Source organism: Mytilus californianus, unplaced genomic scaffold (genome assembly GCF_021869535.1).
Source record: "Mytilus californianus isolate M0D057914Y unplaced genomic scaffold, xbMytCali1.0.p SCAF_18, whole genome shotgun sequence".
Taxonomy (NCBI): Eukaryota; Metazoa; Mollusca; class Bivalvia; order Mytilida; family Mytilidae; genus Mytilus; species Mytilus californianus.
Window position 1 is genome coordinate 11,559,088 of NW_026262666.1, and position 18,620 is coordinate 11,577,707.

Below are 18,620 nucleotides of genomic sequence, written 5' to 3' on the forward strand. Positions count from 1 at the left end.
TTTCAAAAGACCAAAAAAGTGAAAAAGTATATTTTAACAAAACGCATTTGACTAACAGGTCGAACAACAAATGTTCTTAAATCCTGCTGACTGTCATTGGCGATTGCCAAATAAACGGATCACAAGGTGTAATGAATGGATCTTAACTATAAATTTAATACCAAACAGAAAACAATAAACTTGCGGCGAAGATGGTATACCGCAAACAAAGGTGCAAAGATTTTTTGTACACCATATACGGATTTCGACAATTAATGTCTCTTCAGTGATGTTAGGAATCGAAACGGTTATTGGAAGGCCACATAATTTACCTCAATTTAGGATGGACTCTTGAATTTTGAGGAGTCAAAATAGGATGAACGGATCATATAAACCCTAAGGCAAATATAATACAAGCCCAAACGAAAAAAAATATTCACAAGTCTAAATTGAAAACAACGTTCAAACCTATAATTGCGTTGGATAAAAACCGCAATTTTTATACGTGTGCATGCAAAACAAATTTCTTGTTAGAGGGGTCTAAATACAGCACAAACAACATTTTTCAAAAGACCAAAAAAGTGAAAAAGTATATTTTAACAAAACGCATTTGACTAACAGGTCGAACAACAAATGTTCTTAAATCCTGCTGACTGTCATTGGCGATTGCCAAATAAACGGATCACAAGGTGTAATGAATGGATCTTAACTATAAATTTAATACCAAACAGAAAACAATAAACTTGCGGCGAAGATGGTATACCGCAAACAAAGGTGCAAAGATTTTTTGTACACCATATACGGATTTCGACAATTAATGTCTCTTCAGTGATGTTAGGAATCGAAACGGTTATTGGAAGGCCACATAATTTACCTCAATTTAGGATGGACTCTTGAATTTTGAGGAGTCAAAGTAGGATGAACGGATCATATAAACCCGAAGGCAAATATAATACAAGCCCAAACGAAAAAATATAAACAAGTCTAAATTGAAAACAACGTTCAAACCTATGATTGCGTTGGATAAAAAGAAAAAATTTAAACAAGTCTAAATTGAAAACAACGTTCAAACATATATATATATGTATATCAAGATCGTAAAAAGGACAATGTCCATTGTTAATATTAGCTTTATTTAAAGTCAGTTCTGCAGGATAACTCTCTTTAGTTTACTGAATGAAGTCGTCATTATTGAGAGCCAACATATCATCCAAATATCTTAAATTGTGTTTAAATTTTGTATCAGATGTTCTTACGATTGGTCTTGGTTAGCTTAATGTCATAGATTGTAATTTGGACAATACAGGAAAAGGTCCGCAATAAGTGGTGCACAGTAAGTCCCCATTAACATCCCGATCACTTGACGATAAACGGAATCTCCTTATTAAACACAAATGTTATCTAGTAAAAATTCAAGTGCAGTTGTCGTATCGTTACATTATATTTACATGTATACAACAACAAAATACGTTATTACCTAACATGCTTAGCATACGTACAGAGGAAATATACTGTTTATTAGCATTGATACATACAATATAAATACACAATTACAGCACATTTATTTGATTTTGAACACAGCAAAAGGTGCATTTTTTTCTTAAACATTCTTTCGTTTCATGGTATATTTGACAGAAACCCGACAGAGTTCAATTTGAAGTTTATTAATTTGTAGGTGTACTTTATTTTTTTACATAGTGATCTTCATAAATCGTCTTTTTATTTGAATTTTAATTAATTGAATAGTTTCTCTTCATAATAATTGCTTTTGATAACATGCCATTACTTAGTACTCATGTATCAATTTTGCTATAATGTTAGAAATTATTAGAACAAGTAATTAGATTGAAAATGAACGGACTAGGACGAATATGTTATGTGTGCCAACCGACCCGAAAGCATTCTATTGTATAGTGAGTAAAGATGGTTCAAAACATTTGACTTCTCTTCTTTTAACAAGCGTGTTCCTCGATATACAATGTACAATAATTAGTCCAAATTTTTCATAAAAATGATCAATGTAAATACATTGTTTATGGGAAGGCCAAATTATATTATATTATATAAATCTGATTCATGCGACGGGCTAGAAATTTAGTACTGGACCAAGGCCTGAGTTGCTATTGATCACATATTTGTTGAATTTGATGGACATGTTTTTCAACTAGATGTTGACATTAGTTTTGGAAACAACTATGTCCCTCTTTTTATCGACATGTTTCTTTATTCATATATGATATGTATGAGTCAGACTAACTTTGTTCAATTTTGATATGTCTTTATTCATTTTGTCAAAATTATCCAATGCATAAAGTTACAACAAAAACCTGACCTTAAATTTGGAAATAACCGAATTGTACAGATACATTTAGAGAGTTGATCCGCTTTCTACTATTTTTTGCTATTGTTTTTAAACTCGGGAAATAAATCAAGCAAGTTACATTTAGGTAGATTTACTGTTAACCACCATCCTGGATTGTACGTATATAATGGCAGTTAATTATCGGTCTAGTTCTTTGACTTAATCTGCAAAGTTTGAGTCAGATTTGCAATTTTTGCGTAAGACTATTCAATTATTTAAAGAAAAAAAAAGTGATTAATTGCATTATTCAAAATGTTTCAACAAATACCAAATATACGTATTTTTAGAATATTTTTTTAAATGTATCCATTTAAGGGCAGATAACTCTAATAGTAAAGTTTTATATTGGAATGATAGTGAGAATTAATTTTGTATTTGTAGCAAAAAATCAGTTCGATAACATCATTTTTTATTTTTATTTTCTTGCATATAATAAAACTATCCTCTTTAAATTTATTTCAAAATTCAATCTCATAGATTTCTCTGTATTTACAAAAATGTGTTTTTCTTGGACAATCTATCCAAATTTGTGCACTTTTGAACGACTTGTAGCTTGAAAAATAGTACGGTGATATTCTATCAGAGGAAATATATACCGATGATCCACTTTATAAGTTATATTTATTTAATGTGCACTAGAAAATATATTGGTTTTCAGGACAACATCTCCAAAACTCTTCATAGTTCCTAGACAAAAACCTAGTGCTGGTGTGTAGTCAATCAAATCATACACCAGAAAATAAAACAAACACAACAACCTTTTACAGAAAAGAAAGACCACTACAGAGTACAGTCTGTGAAAATCATGATTCCAACTATAAATAGTTGAAATTTGATGAAATGTTTGAAAATTCCTCTTTTATAATTGACTGTTCAGATGTTAAGCTTTTAAATGCGATTGGTCTATTTTGGAGCACCTACCTACTGTATTAATTGCTAAGTTGTTCTCATTCAGTATAAATCATAAAAAAAGAAATATTTTAAATTATCATGTTGATCTTTACATCATCTCAGAAATCTCAAACTGATAGAGTTAAATGTAAAGAGTAAGTGTTCATTTCTTTTCTATCCATAAAGTCAGTCCTATTCAGACAGTTTGCTTGCAGTCAATTCAGTACTGTTCGGTAGCTATTGAGACAATTCAAGATGTTTAATTTGTGTTTAGGACGATTACAGCTCCTAAAAAACTAAACATTGGCTTAACAAATTCGAAATGACTACAAGCGAATTGTTGGAATAATACCTTATTTACCACAGCCAACAAATCTGAAAACCCACTTAAAGTCTGAACATGACTAATTGATTGATTGTTCAGCCTTTTCTGTAGACATCAAAATGATCGTTTCAGTTCCACGTAGAAATAGATGCGTTAATCTGATGCATTATGTAGTAACAGAGCTTAACTTTTTGTAAGTTAAAAAATGATAAACACTCATCTTGAACAACCCACTTTACATAACATATTTTGGCATTTTTGATAATTAGTAATTATTCATGAAATAGTATGGCGCTTAGAGGACCATGTTATAATATAGATTGAAACCAAACGTAAAATCAATACATATATCGTTGCTGACATGATTTAGTAAATTAACAGTTTGTCATTTCTTATCACAGCTGACAGTGTATCCCTGTCGACGCCTGTTCCGATTCAAAACGTCAGCGAAAATGAGAAAAAGGAAATACACACTTTACATAACAAAACGAGAAACGATGATGGTTCATTGATTGCAAGAAACAACGCGTGTGCGAAAACTGGTAGAAATGGAAGGACAAATAATCAGATATCATCAGATTGTAACAAAGGTATCACATTTATCCATTTATCCTCGATTCATTGCACTTTGAATGAAAGGGAATACATATGTTTTTGAAAAGAGAACTGCTACATGTATCGGAATGGAACAGCTAGCATCTCCTCGTAGTATTGAAAACATTTAAAGAGGTATCATGGTATAGGAGAATTGCAGTCATGAAAATCCAATCGTACATGTTATTAATTTTTAGTATATTACTGTTAAGGATGTGCTAAAATTAGGTTTAGGAATTTTTGTCAAATTTTCAGACTCTTTTGGTTTTTTCCAATGATATAGGGTAATTATTTTGTTCAAAAACACACACTTTTCTTTTCATATAAGACTCCAATATCTCATATAAAGTCAATTACTAGAATTTTAGGAGATTCTTGATTTCTTTTCTTACAATTTGAGACCCCATAAAAATGACAACGCAAATATAACATGTATAAGGTAAGAGACCGAGTCAGCCTTTTCCTATCAATATTCCTAGCTGATTTTGTTCCTAAGCTTATGCTCTTCTGACTAGTAATATCAATTTCAAAGTATAGTTTTTTTTTAATTTCACCTAGGTACATGCTTAAACTCCGCTAAAGTTTTTTTTAATCAAAAAAATATAACCACTTTTGATATTTCTTTCAAGACGTGAAAACACTATCACATAGAAACCAAATTTTGCATTTGTACAGCAGTCATATTGGATGATTTAAGTGTCTGATTTGAATTTAATACTATTCCATGGGTGATGATTATTAGTTGAAGATTTCAATTAATGTCTGTTTAATGCAAAATTAAAAACGATTAGTATTTTTACCAATGACTTCACAATACATGCATTTTGGACGGAGGAGGTTTTGGTAAGGGCCCCTTTTAGCCTACAAAAATGAAGTATTACAATACAAGATGATTAAATATAGTGTTATGTTCGTGCAAATGTTAACCTGTAATATCTTTAAAAGATCATGAATATTTATGGTGATAGTATAGTCGCAAGATATCAAAATTGCATTTTTTCTATAAGATAAGATCTAATGAGTTTATACAGGAAAACCAATGCAACTTTCACACTTGCTTTTAGCGAGAAATGTTGATTCAAACAAGTACGACCCAAATATTTTACAAAGTAGTATTTTATTTACAGAGTCAAATATTGTGGTAAATTATCTATATGTACTGCGCACGATCTTTATTTGAGGATCCAAAAAGTATCAGAAAATGTAAACATTTGTGTATTGTTTGATACACTATCAAATTTCCAAATCTTCTCTTTTTATTTTTAACTTTACCCTCCCTCAGCCCATTACTGATATGACCTTTGTTTTTTCCGACACTTGACATAAAAGGGCGTTTGCTACTTTTTTTTCCAGAATGGACTGCATAGCGAAAATGTGTATGAACTTTTGATCTAATATTGAAGTCAAACAGCTCGTGATTAATAAAAAAAAAACGTCATTTTTTTATGAATTTAAAATAGATAAAGGAAACGGGGATTGTATCAAAGAGACAACAAACCAACCAAAGAGCAGAAAAACAGCTGGCGACAATCAATGGGTCTTCACCACAGTAATAAAATCCCGCACCTTGAGGCGGACTTTGGTGGCCCCTTAACAAAATGTATTCTAGTTCAGCGAAAATTAACGTCGCATTAAGCTTAGAAACATATAAATGAAACAAACCTAAAAAAGGAAACATACAAGACATACAACGGCCAAAGGTTCTTGATGTGGTTCATAAGTGTTTCTTGTTTGTTGATGTGGTTCATAAGTGTTTCTCGTTTGTTGATGTGGTTCATAATTGTTTCTCGTTTGTTATATAGATTAGATCGTTGGTTTTCCCGTTTGAATGGTTTTACACATGTCATTTTTAGGGCCCTTTATAGTTTGCTGTTTGATGTGAGCCAAGGCTCCGTGTTGAAGACCGTACTTTTAAATATAATGGTTTACTTTTACAAATTGTGACTTGGATGATAGAGATGTCTCACTGGCACTCATACCACATCTTCATATATCTATATACAAAGTCCAGAGGTTCTAGGCGTGGGACAGGTGCATAAATGTTGCGGAGTTAAACGTGTTTTGTGAGATCCTAATACACTCTCTATACCTCTAGCAAATGTAGAATTAAAAAACCAACACAGCAATAAGCACAGTAAAACTAGTTTAAAAGAAGTTCGAGTCCGATATTAGATACGGTAACAGAAGAAACTATGCAAAGCGTCAATGATGAACATAAATTAACAAAGGACTACTAACAGCTACTGACATGCCAGCTCCAGACCTCAATTAATCTGCGTGATAAGTTATGTTCGAAAATCAAGCACAATATCTCCCGTAAGAGGTTCAGGAGCATACCATCATAAAATATATGAGAAGAACGTAACCCGTTTCATGCCAATAACTGTTTTAGAATATTGTGTTTATTTCCAAGGCAAAGACCCTATGAGTGAATCAATATTAATTTTCCAAAACGCCATTTTTACAGCAGAATCCTTTAAAAATAGACTAGTCTGACAGATAACCAATCTAACTGTCTGTAGCACTAGACTACTTCTGAAAGGAGGGTAGTATACCTAACCTAATAAAGACTTCACGGTTCAGCTAACAAGCAAGCTAACCAAAGATTCTACCTTTACCTACACACTCAATGCATTCTGCTGTAATGATTTTGCAACAGTATCGTAACTATATCCCTTCTGGATAATTCTGTTCAAACAAAGGTTTGTTAGCTTTTGAGGTAAATGACGACATTTGTGTGCATTGTATAGAATATTACAATAGTAGATGGAATATGAGACACCTGAACGTATAAGATTTCTGCACCTTGATTCATATTTACAAATGATGTCCACGTACCGATAATAAAATCAAGTAAATGTTTTGACAATTTTGTAATATCGAAAACTCTGGTTTAATAATATTTGAGTAATACAGAGACTTCTTTCGTTAAAACCATTTACTTTGTTACATACACGAGCGAATCGTTGGGATATATAAACACCATAAGATGGTGCCAATGGAACATTCCCATTTAAGAATTTAACAAACTGAAAATCATCTCTTTTGTCGTAAATGTAAGTGTTAAGCTTCCCGTTAAAGATATTATATATGTATATATATATATATGGTTTTTATCCAACGCAATCATAGGTTTGAACGTTGTTTTCAATTTAGACTTGTATATGTATATATATATATATATACATATATATATATAATTAAGTCTAAGTTGAAAACAACGTTCTAACCGATGATTGCGTTGGATAAAGACCGCAATTTTTATACGTGTGCATGCAAAACAAGTTTCTTGGTAGAGTGATCTAAGTACAGCACAAACAACATTTTCCAAAAGACCAAAAATGTGAAAAAGTATATTTAAACAAAACGAATTTGACTTACAGGTCGAACAACGGATATTCTTAAACCCTCCTGACTGCCATTGGCGATTGCAAAATAAACGGATCACAAGATGTAACAAAATCGATCTTTTTATTAATTTATTACCAAACAGAAAACAATAAACTTGCGGAAAAGAAGGTATACCGCAAACATGAGGTGCAAACATTTGTACACCATAACCGGATTTCGACAACTAATGTCTCTTCAGTGATGTTAGGGATCGAAACGGTATTTAGAAGGCCATATAAATTACTTCAATTTAGGATAGACTCTTCAATTTTAAAGATGCGAAATAGGTTGAACGGATCATATAAACCCGAAGGAAAACAAAATACAAGCCCAAACGAAAAAATATAAACAAGTCTAAATTGAAAACAACGTTCAAACCTATGATTGCGTTGGATAAAAACCACAATTTTTATACGTGTGCATGCAAAACAAATTTCTTCGTAGAAGGGTCTAAATACAGCACAAACAACATTTTTCAAAAGACCAAAAATGTGAAAAGGTATATTTTATCAAAACGCATTTGACTAGCAGGTCGAACAACTGGTGTTCTTAAACCCTGCTGACTGCCAATGGCGATTGCCAAATAAACGGATCACAAGATGTAACAAAATTGATCTTATTATTAATTTATTACCAAACAGAAAACAATAAACTTGCGGGAAAGATGATGTACCGCAAACATGAGGTGCAAAAATTTGTACACTTTATCCGTATTTCGACAACTAATATCTCTTCAGTGATGTAAGAATCGAAACGGTATTTGGAAGGCAATATAATTTACCTCAATTCACGATACACTCTTGATTTTTGAAAGATTCAAATTAGGATGAACGGATCATATAAACCCAAAGGCAAATATAATTCAAGCCCAAACGACAAAATATAAACAAGTCTAAATTGAAAACAACGTTCAAACCTATGATTGCGTTGGATAAAAACCGCAATTTTTATACGTGTGCATGCAAAACAAATTTCTTGGTAAAGGGGTGTAAATACAGCACAAACAACATTATATATATATATATATATAAGCAAGTCTAAATTGAAAACATGGTCCAAACCTATGATTGCGTTGGATAAAAACCGTAACTTTAATACGTGTGCATGCAAAACAAATTTCTTGGTAGAAGGGTCTAAATACAGCACCAACAACATTTTTCAAAAAACCAGAAATGTGAAAAAGTTTATTTTAACAAAACGCATTTGACTAGCAGGTCGAACAACTGGTGTTCTTAAACCCTACTGACTGCCATTGGCGACTGCAAAATAAACTGATCACAAGATGTAACAAAATGGATCTTATTATTAATATAATACCAAACAGAAAACAATAAACTTGCGGAAAAGATGGTATATCGCAGATATGAGGTGCAAACATTTGTACACCATATCCGAATTTCGACATTTAATGTCTCTTCAGTGATGTTAGGGATCGAAACGGTATTTAGAAGGCCATATAATTTACCTCAATTTAGGATAGACTCTTGAATTTTAAAGAGTCGAAATAGTTTGAACGGATCATATAAACACGAAGGAAAATATAATACAAGCCCAAACGAAAAAATATAAACAAGTCTAAATTGAAAACAACGTTCAAACCTATGATTGCGTTGGATAAAAACCGCATTTTTTATACGTGTGCATGCAAAACGAATTTCTTGGTAGAAGGATCTAAATACAACACAAACAACATTTTTCAAAAGGCTAAAAATGTGAAAAAGTATATTTTAACAAAACGCATTTGACTAGCAGGTCGAACAACTGGTGTTTTTAAACCCTGCTGACCGCCATTGGAGATTGCCAAATATACGGATCACAACATGTAACAAAATGTATCTTATTATTAATTTATTACCAAACAGAAAACAATAAACTTGCGGAAAAGATGGTATATCGCAAACGTGAGGTGCAAACATTTGTACACCATATCCGGATTTCGACAACTAATGTCTCTTCAGTGATGTTAGGGATCGAAACGGTATTTAGAAGGCCATATAATTTACCTCAATTTAGGATAGACTCTTGAATTTTAAAGAGTCGAAATAGTTTGAACGGATCATATAAACCCGAAGGAAAATATAATACAAGCCCAAACGAAAAAATATAAACAAGTCTAAATTGAAAACAACGTTCAAACCTATGATTGCGTTGGATAAAAACCGCAATATTTATACGTGTGCATGCAAAACAAATTTCTTGGTAGAGGGGTCTAAAAACAGCACAAACATTTTTCAAAAGACCAAAAATGTGAAAAAGTATATTTTATCAAAACGCATTTGAGGAGCAGGGCGAACATCTGGTGTTCTTAAACCCTGCTGACTGCCATTGGCGATTGCCAAATATACGGATCACAAGATGTAACAAAATGGATCTTATTATTAATTTATTACCAAACAGAAAACAATAAACTTGCGGAAAAGATGATGTACCGCAAACATGAGGTGCAAACATTTGTACACAATATCCGAATTTCGACAACTTATGTCTCTTCAGTGATGTTAGGGATCGGAACGGTATTTAGATGGCCATATACTTTACCTCAATTTAGGATAGACTCTTGAATTTTAAAGAGTCAAAATAGGTTGAACGGATCATATATATATGTATATCAAGATCGTAGAAAGGACACTGTTCATTGCTAGCACTAGCTTTATTTAAAGACAGTTCTGCAGGATAACTTAATGTCATCAATTGTAATTTGGACAATACAGGAAAAGGTCCGCAATAAGTGGTGCACAGTAAGTCCCCATTAACATCCCGATCACTTGACGATAAACGGAATCTCCTTATCAAACACAAATGTTATCTAGTAAAAATTCAAGTGCAGTTGTCGTATCGTTACATTATATTTACATGTATACAACAACAAAATACGTTATTACCTAACATGCTTAGCATACGTACAGAGGAAATATACTGTTTATTAGCATTGATACATACAATATAAATACACAATTACAGCACATTTATTTGATTTTAAACACAGCAAAAGGTGCATTTTTTTCTTAAACATTCTTTCGTTTCATGGTATATTTGACAGAAACCCGACAGAGTTCAATTTGAAGTTTATTAATTTGTAGGTGTACTTTATTTTTTTACATAGTGATCTTCTTAAATCGTCTTTTTATTTGAATTTTAATTAATTGAATAGTTTCTCTTCATAATAATTGCTTTTGATAACATGCCATTACTTAGTACTCATGTATCAGTTTGCTATAATGTTAACAATTATTAGAACAAGTAATTAGATTGAAAATGAACGGACCAAGGACGAATATGTTATGTGTGCCAACCGACCCGAAACCATTCTATTGTATAGTGAGTAAAGATGGTTCAAAACATTTGACTTCTCTTCTTTTAACACACGTGTTCCTCGATATACAATGTACCAATTTTTTTATAAAAATGATAAATGTAAATACATTGTTTATGGGAAGGCCAAATTATATTATATTATATTATATAAATCTGATTCATGCGACGGGCTAGAAATTTAGTACTGGACCAAGGCCTGAGTTGCTATTGATCACATATTTGTTGAATTTGATGGACATGTTTTTCAACTAGATGTTGACATTAGTTTTGGAAACAACGGTGTCCCTCTTTTCATGTTTCTTTATTCATATATGATATGTATGAGTCAGACTAACTATATTCAATTGTGATATGTATTTATTCATTTTGTCAAAATCATCCCATGTAACAAAAACCTGACCTTAAATTTGGAAATAACCGAATTGTACAGATACATTTTGAGAGATGATCTGCTTTCTACTATTTTTTGCTGTTGTTTCTAAACTCGGGAAATAAATCAAGCAAGTTACATTTAGGTAGATTGACTGTTTACCGCCATCCTGGATTGTACGTATACAATAGCAGTTAATTATCGGTCTAGTTCTTTGACCTTATCTGCAAAGTTTGAGACGGATTTGCAATTTTTGCGTAAGACTATTCAATTATATAAAGAAAAAAATAAGTGATTAATTGCATTATTCAAAATGTTTCAACAAATACCAAATATACTAGTACGTATTTTTAGAATAATTTTTGCAATGTAGCCATTTAAGGGCAGATAACTCTAATAGTAAAGTTTTATACTGGAATGATAGTGAGATTTAATTTTGTATGTGTAGCCAAACAATTAGTTCGATGACACCATCTTTTATTTTTATTTTCTTGCATATAATAAAACTATCCTCTTTAAATTTATTTCAAAATTCAATCTCATAGATTTCCCTGTATTTACAAAAAATGTGTTTTTCTTGGACAATCTACCCAAATTTGTGCACTTTTGAACGACTTGTAGCTTGAAAAATAGTACGGTGATATTCTATCAGAGGAAATATATACCGATGATCCACTTTATAAGCTTTATTGATTTAATGTGCACTAGAAAATATATTGGTTTTCAGAACAGCATCTCCAACACTCTTCATTGTTCCTAGACAAAAACCTAGTGCTGGTGTGTAGTCAATAAAAGCATACACCAGAAAATAAATCTAACACAACAACAATTTACAGAAAAGAAAGACCACTGTAGAGTACAGTCAGTGGAAATCATGTTTCCAACTATAAATAGTTTGATGAAATGTTTGAAAATTCCTCTTTTATAATTGACTGTTCAGATGTTAAGCTTTTAAATGCGGTTGATCTAATTTGGAGCACCTACCTACTGTATTAATTGCTAAGTTGTTCTCATTCAGTATAAATTACTAAAAAAAATATTTTAAGTCTTAAATTATCATTTTGATCTTTACATTATCTCAAATCTCTCAAACTGATAGAGATAACTGAAAGAGTTTCAAGTAAGTGTTCAGTTCTTTTCTTTTCGTAAAGTCGGTACTACTAATATTCAGACAGTTTGCTTGCAGTCAATTTAGTACTGTTTGGTAGCTATTGAGACAATTCTAGATGTTTAATTTGTGTTCAGGGCGATTATAGCTCCTAATAAACTAAACATTGGCTAAACGAATTCAAAATCACTGCAAGCGAATTGTTGGAATAATACTTAATTTACCACAGCCGACAAATCTGAAAACCCACTGAAAGACTGAACATGACTGATTGATTGATTGTTCAGCTTTTCTGTAGACATCAAAATGATTGTTTCAGTTCCACGTAGAAATATATGCGTTAATCTGATGCGATATGTAGTAACAGAGCTTCACTTTTTGTAAGTTAAAAAATGATAAACATCTCATCTTGAACAATCCACTTTACAGAACATATTTTGACATTATTGATAATTAGTAATTATTCATGAAATAGTATGGCGCTTAGAGGACCATGTTGCAATACAGATTGAAACCAAACGTAAAACCAATATATATATTGTTGATGACATGAATTTTTAATTTAACAATTTGTCATTTCTTATCACAGCTGACAGTGTATCCCTGTCGACGCCTGTTCCGATTCAAAACGTCAGCGAAAATGAGAAAAAGGAAATACACATTTTACATAATAAAACGAGAAACGATGATGGTTCATTAATTGCAGGGAACAAAGCGTGTGCAGAAACTGGTAGAAATGGAAGGACAAATAATCAGATATCATCAGATTGTAACAAAGGTATCACATTTATCCATTTATCCTCGATTCATTGCACTTTGAATGAAAGGGAATATATATGTTTTTGAAAAGAGAACTACTACATGTATCGGAATGGAACAGCTAGCATCTCCTCGTATCATTGAAAACATTTAAAGAGGTATCATGGTATAGGAGGATTGAAGTCAAGAAAATCCAATCGTAAATGTTATTATTTTTTTGTATATTACTGTTAAGGATGTGCTAAAGTTAGGTTTAGGAATTTTTGTCAAATTTTCAGGCTCTTTTGGTTTTTCCAATGATATAGGGTAAATATTTTGTTCAAAAACACACACTTTTCTTTTCATATAAGACTTCAATATCTCATATAAAGTCAATTACTAAAATTTAAGGAGATTCTTGATTTCTTTTCTTACAATTTAAGACCCAAAAAAATGCCAACGCAAATATAACATGTATAAGGTAAAAGACCGAGTAAGCCTTTTTCTACCAATATTCTTAGCTGATTTTGTTCCTTAGCTAATGATCTTCTGACTAGTAATATCAATTTAAAAGTATAGTTTTTTTTTAATTTCACCTAAATACATGCTTAAACTCCGCTAAAGTTTTTTTCTAATCAAAAAAGTATAACCACTGTTGATATTTCTTTCAAGAGGAGAAAAACCTTATCGCATAGGAACCAATTTTGCATTTGTACAGCAGTCATATTGGATGATTTAAGTGTATGATTTGAATTTAATACTATTCCATGGGTGATGATTATTAGTTGAAGATTTCAATTAATGTCTGTTTAATGCAAAAATTAAAAACGATTAGTCTTTTTACCCATGACGTCACAATACATGCATTTTGGACGGAGGAGGTTTTAGTAAGGGCCTTTTTTAGCCTACAAAAATGAAGTATTACAAAACAAGATGATTAAATATTTAGAATAAGTGTTATGTTCGTGCAAATGTTAACCTGTTATATCTTTAAAAGATCATGAATATTTATGGTGATAGTATAGTCGCAAGATACCAAAATTCCATATTTTTTTTTCTATAAGATAAGAGTACCAATGCAACTTTCACACTTGTTTTAAGCGAAAAATGTTGTTTCAAACAAGTACGACCCAAATATTTACCAAATAGTATTTTATTTACAGAGACAAATATTGTGGTAAATTATCTATATGTACTGCGTACCATCTTTATTTGCGGATCCAAAAGGTATTAGAAAATGTAAACATTTGTGTACTGTTTACGAAATCACATGGAAAGGAACATATTGGGATGCTCAATGGATGTATTGTAATGTAATGGGTAAAAACCTTGTGGTATTTAATTTTGAATTAATCAGCGTTTTTAAATATCATAAATTGAAATCTTCAATCAAAAGTTCATTTCCCAGTACAAGTTATTATAACAAAGGTCCTAATCGCACTCTTAAGCATTTCTAAGGCAATGTTACAATTAAGAACGTAACAGTTGAACAACACACTAGTTTTATAACCAAATTGAATTCTATCTAAATGATTAAGATTTAGACGACTCGCAAATACTTATAATAAGTTGAACAACATACCCAGATCTTAAGTACTTTACAAATAGTAGTGTTGGAATCTGAAAATGTTTATTATTATACGAGTTTCATATTACCCGGCTAACACACAGTTTGAAAAAAAGTTCAACTCGACTTTAAGATTGATCGCTAAAAGGTCATAGATGCAGTTTTGTTTTTTTATTTTAGGGTTTAGCTTGCAAATTTGACTAAAATGCCAAACATGGACGGCATACAGTTTGACTCATTATTCAAAAACTTCAAACACATATATCTAATTTTACTTTATTCAAAAAGCACGTATAATGCCTAACTAATCAAACGGTAAAGCTAAATAAACCATAAAAGCCTTTTGATTAAAAATAACGAAAAAAAACTACTGTTTCCGAGGACATGTCGTCGTTTCACCGGATTCAAACATCATACAGTGCATAAATTTTATCGAAACTACTACAAATAATTGAACTACTGTAAATTCAGAAATTATTGCGAGGTTTTTATTATTGCGACAAATGCGAAAAACAGAAAAATGTTACTGTTGAGAACTATGAAATTGACTATTAAAAAGATTAAAACATCATGTGACTTCTGTAAATGATTTTTTTGGCGGTCATCAATCTGTGTCAATATCAATGAAAATGTCAAGATATGTAACAGGCATTTTTTAGTTTCGGCAGTATACTTTATTATTAGCTCACTGTGATATATAAAATATCAGCTTAGACGGAAATGCGGGTTTTATAGATATACTGTTAAAAATAGTAACAGGAGCAGGATAGCTTGCCTTACCACCACTGTAAAGCTTTATGTTGATTCAAGCTGTATTCATTAATTCACCAAAGTTTTTTAACACTGCGGTATAAAACAGCTAATGGATATAAATTTGCTCATGTCAATGTAGCAATAGTTCAGATATCAAATCACTTTGTACAGACCAGACTGAATGACAGAACAATAACGACAATCGGAAACTTCCGGCAAACAAGTGTATTATGTGAATTAGAGATGAATGTTTTCTTTTGTTTGAATGTTTCTATAGAGTTCCAAGCAACAGGCCACATTATTCCTTTCTTAACAGGTTCCATTTGTCATTTGTTCTAGAAGCGCCCTGATGTTATAATTGTTCTTTTCCCCCTATTTAAGTTAGTTTACCAATTGCTGTGGCAAAAGCGTATTCTGCAAAAAATAAATGTTTTGATATGTCGCATGATGTAAGACATAATCACGCGACATTTTGTACACAAACAATTGACTAGCAACTTATTCCATTGCACATCAATTAAAATGTCCGAAGCTTATCATTTCGAATCGCAATATTATTCGGATTTGCGGTTTAAGTATGCTGTCGTGTTTCTTATCCGCGATCGTTAAACTTTGATATTTATGATTTGTGTAGCATAATCTCGCATGTACGAGGATATGTTTCAACCAATGTTCAGATTCATGTAACAGCATTACCACAATACTCTTACAGAAGTCATTTAAGGTCAATCTTAACATAATTTGTTTATAATTTTCGAATCATTTTGCAAAACTTTGACATCCGTTGGACTGATAATTTGAAAAAAGTACATTTTTTTATCTAAATGGAAACTAATCTTCCCCCTTTTGTTGTAAAATTGCGTACGTTTACTCTGGAGAATTATTTTCTGATTTTTTAATTTTTTGAATAAATATGAGATAAAGACACACATAAATGTGAGTTTGCCATCATTCTACTGCAAAAATAAATATCGATTTTAAATAAAATATTCAAGAATTATTTTAAAGAAAATGATTTAGTGGCATTTGATATTGCTTTCTGCAAAATGGCACCAAATGTTTTTTTGACAACCACTTCGATTTGAAAGTGCAGACATTTCGATTCAATAAATATATGATATAGGGGTGCAGTAGTTCTAATTATGATTTAAATAATTTACTCTGGTCACCGGGCTACAAGGTCACCGGGCTTAATTGATAAAAAAAAATTAGAAACTGTACTTAAATATCACCGGAATCAAGGGAAGTAACGTTGTCATATCGAAGACCGTTTAGTAACAGTGATTTTGTTATATTCGGATAAGTTGGTCATGAATAAGTTAGGTTATTTCCCAGAACGATTGCTTCAGTTCTTTTCAAATGAGCAAATAAAATGCTCGATCTTTATTGTAATTTACGCGATCTAAATTGAAATTGCTGTATTTAGGAAATTAACGCCGGATAATTAAAATATTGAAATTGGTATGGTTTGGTTAAACGATTGACATAGTTCAGTTAAGTGTAGAGAAATTCGTCATAATTTTGATCAAGTTTGTCATGGTTTAGATGACAATTAATATATATTTATTTGACCTTAATATTAATAGTTTGGTTGAAGGCGCTTGTTAAAAAAATGATTTAGCAGAAAATAAACTTATTAACCAAAACTTTATCGTCAAAATGAATAAAGACTTCTACTAAAATTTTCAACACATGGCAGCTAGAACGAAATAATTTAGTTTTACATTTTTTCTACTATACTTCTGTTTTTTTTTAATTATTTGAACTATATTATAGATATAAGAAGATGTGGTATGAGTGCCAATGAGACAACTCTCCATCCAAGTCACAATTTGTAAAAGTAAACCATTATAGAGCAAAGTACGGTCGTTAACACGAAGCCTTGGCTCAACCCGAACAGCAAGCTATAAAGGGCTTCAAAAATGACATGTGTAAAACCATTCAAACGGGAAAACCAACATATCTATATGATGAAAAGTAGATATGGGTTACATGCTAATTATACAGTAACCCAATTACAAAACTAACCTAACGATATCGAAATGATAATATGGACAACAGTTTAAGCTTTTTTCTTAATAAACTATAAGTCAAATTACTATGAAAATTATTTTCGAAGTTCCAATTTGAATATATGGAAGATAAATATTGGGAATTAGAAATAGCTCGATATGATGTCCATTTTTATCGAATACTATTACAAATGAATAAAAATTATTATGTTTTGTCATTTTGTATCAGTGTATTTAACTTAACCCGTTTAAGCCTTTTTTTTTCACTCATGTAATAATGTTTCGAAAACATTAGAAAAAGATCTGTCTGTCTTGTATATAGTATGAGAAACTGTTCATTTTGAAATAATTAAAATTTGGATAAAACACGTCTTCTGAATGTCTGAAAGTTTTTTGTCTATTAACTCATGAAATAATTTTGTAATGTGACCGTGACGTCATCAACCTTTTTTTTGATTTACTCTTTAAGTGCCAATCTGCCTAAGAATCAGGCAGTGGTGAAAACATGGCAAACAAAAACCCACTCAGGTTGACATTAATTTTTGTTCAAAATGTATAATGGTGCATGAATATAGCATTCGTTTCCTTGTCCTGTTCTGGTAATTCAAGATATAATTTGGTTGAAATGCACTAGAAATGAAAAATTAAGGGGAGCTAACTCTGTAATTTGCTATCGTTCTAACCAAAATTTATCTAGAGATTTCTCGAATTACCAGACACGCAGAAACGAAAGACCTACCATTTCTAACTCAGGATGAGGGTAACTTCAAAATAGGATGGTTAGGTCGGTGGGTTTTTTTCGGCCATGTTTAGATTTTTTTCAAAATTGCCTGATTCTTACAAAGACTGGCACTTAAAAATGGAATTTAAAAGCCAAATTAAATTATAAGGAATGAGTTTAATTTTTTTCTGTCTATACGAAATAACATAATAAGTGTAGTGCACACTTTTAAATATTCAGTGTGTACCACATTTTTGATGTTATTTCTTCTTAGGCAGTTTTTCCTTTAATGTGAAAAAAATTTATATTCCAAGATTTAAGTGTTATTTTGATAAGTACAAGTACATTCAATCCAAGTACGACCTTATTTGTGATCCGATTACTCGAGCAATCTTCGTTTTTAAAAGCAGAGAATAAGATGGATGAAGATGAATATTTTATAAGTAGTTTTTGGCTGGGAACTTCCAGTAAATTCAAATACTCATAGATCGGTTC

General features: G+C 31.4%; 1 protein-coding gene across 1 annotated transcript in view; it reads left to right on the forward strand.

Moving 5' to 3' along the window:
• The window catches only part of LOC127726813 (uncharacterized), a 78,744-nt gene that overhangs the window by 49,125 nt on the left and 10,999 nt on the right, over nucleotides 1–18,620 (forward strand). Inside the window, exons 10-11 of the mRNA XM_052234266.1 lie at nucleotides 3,959–4,147; nucleotides 12,924–13,112. Of these exons, the coding sequence (XP_052090226.1) occupies nucleotides 3,959–4,147; nucleotides 12,924–13,112 (378 nt within the window). The remainder of the gene's footprint in view (nucleotides 1–3,958; nucleotides 4,148–12,923; nucleotides 13,113–18,620) is intronic.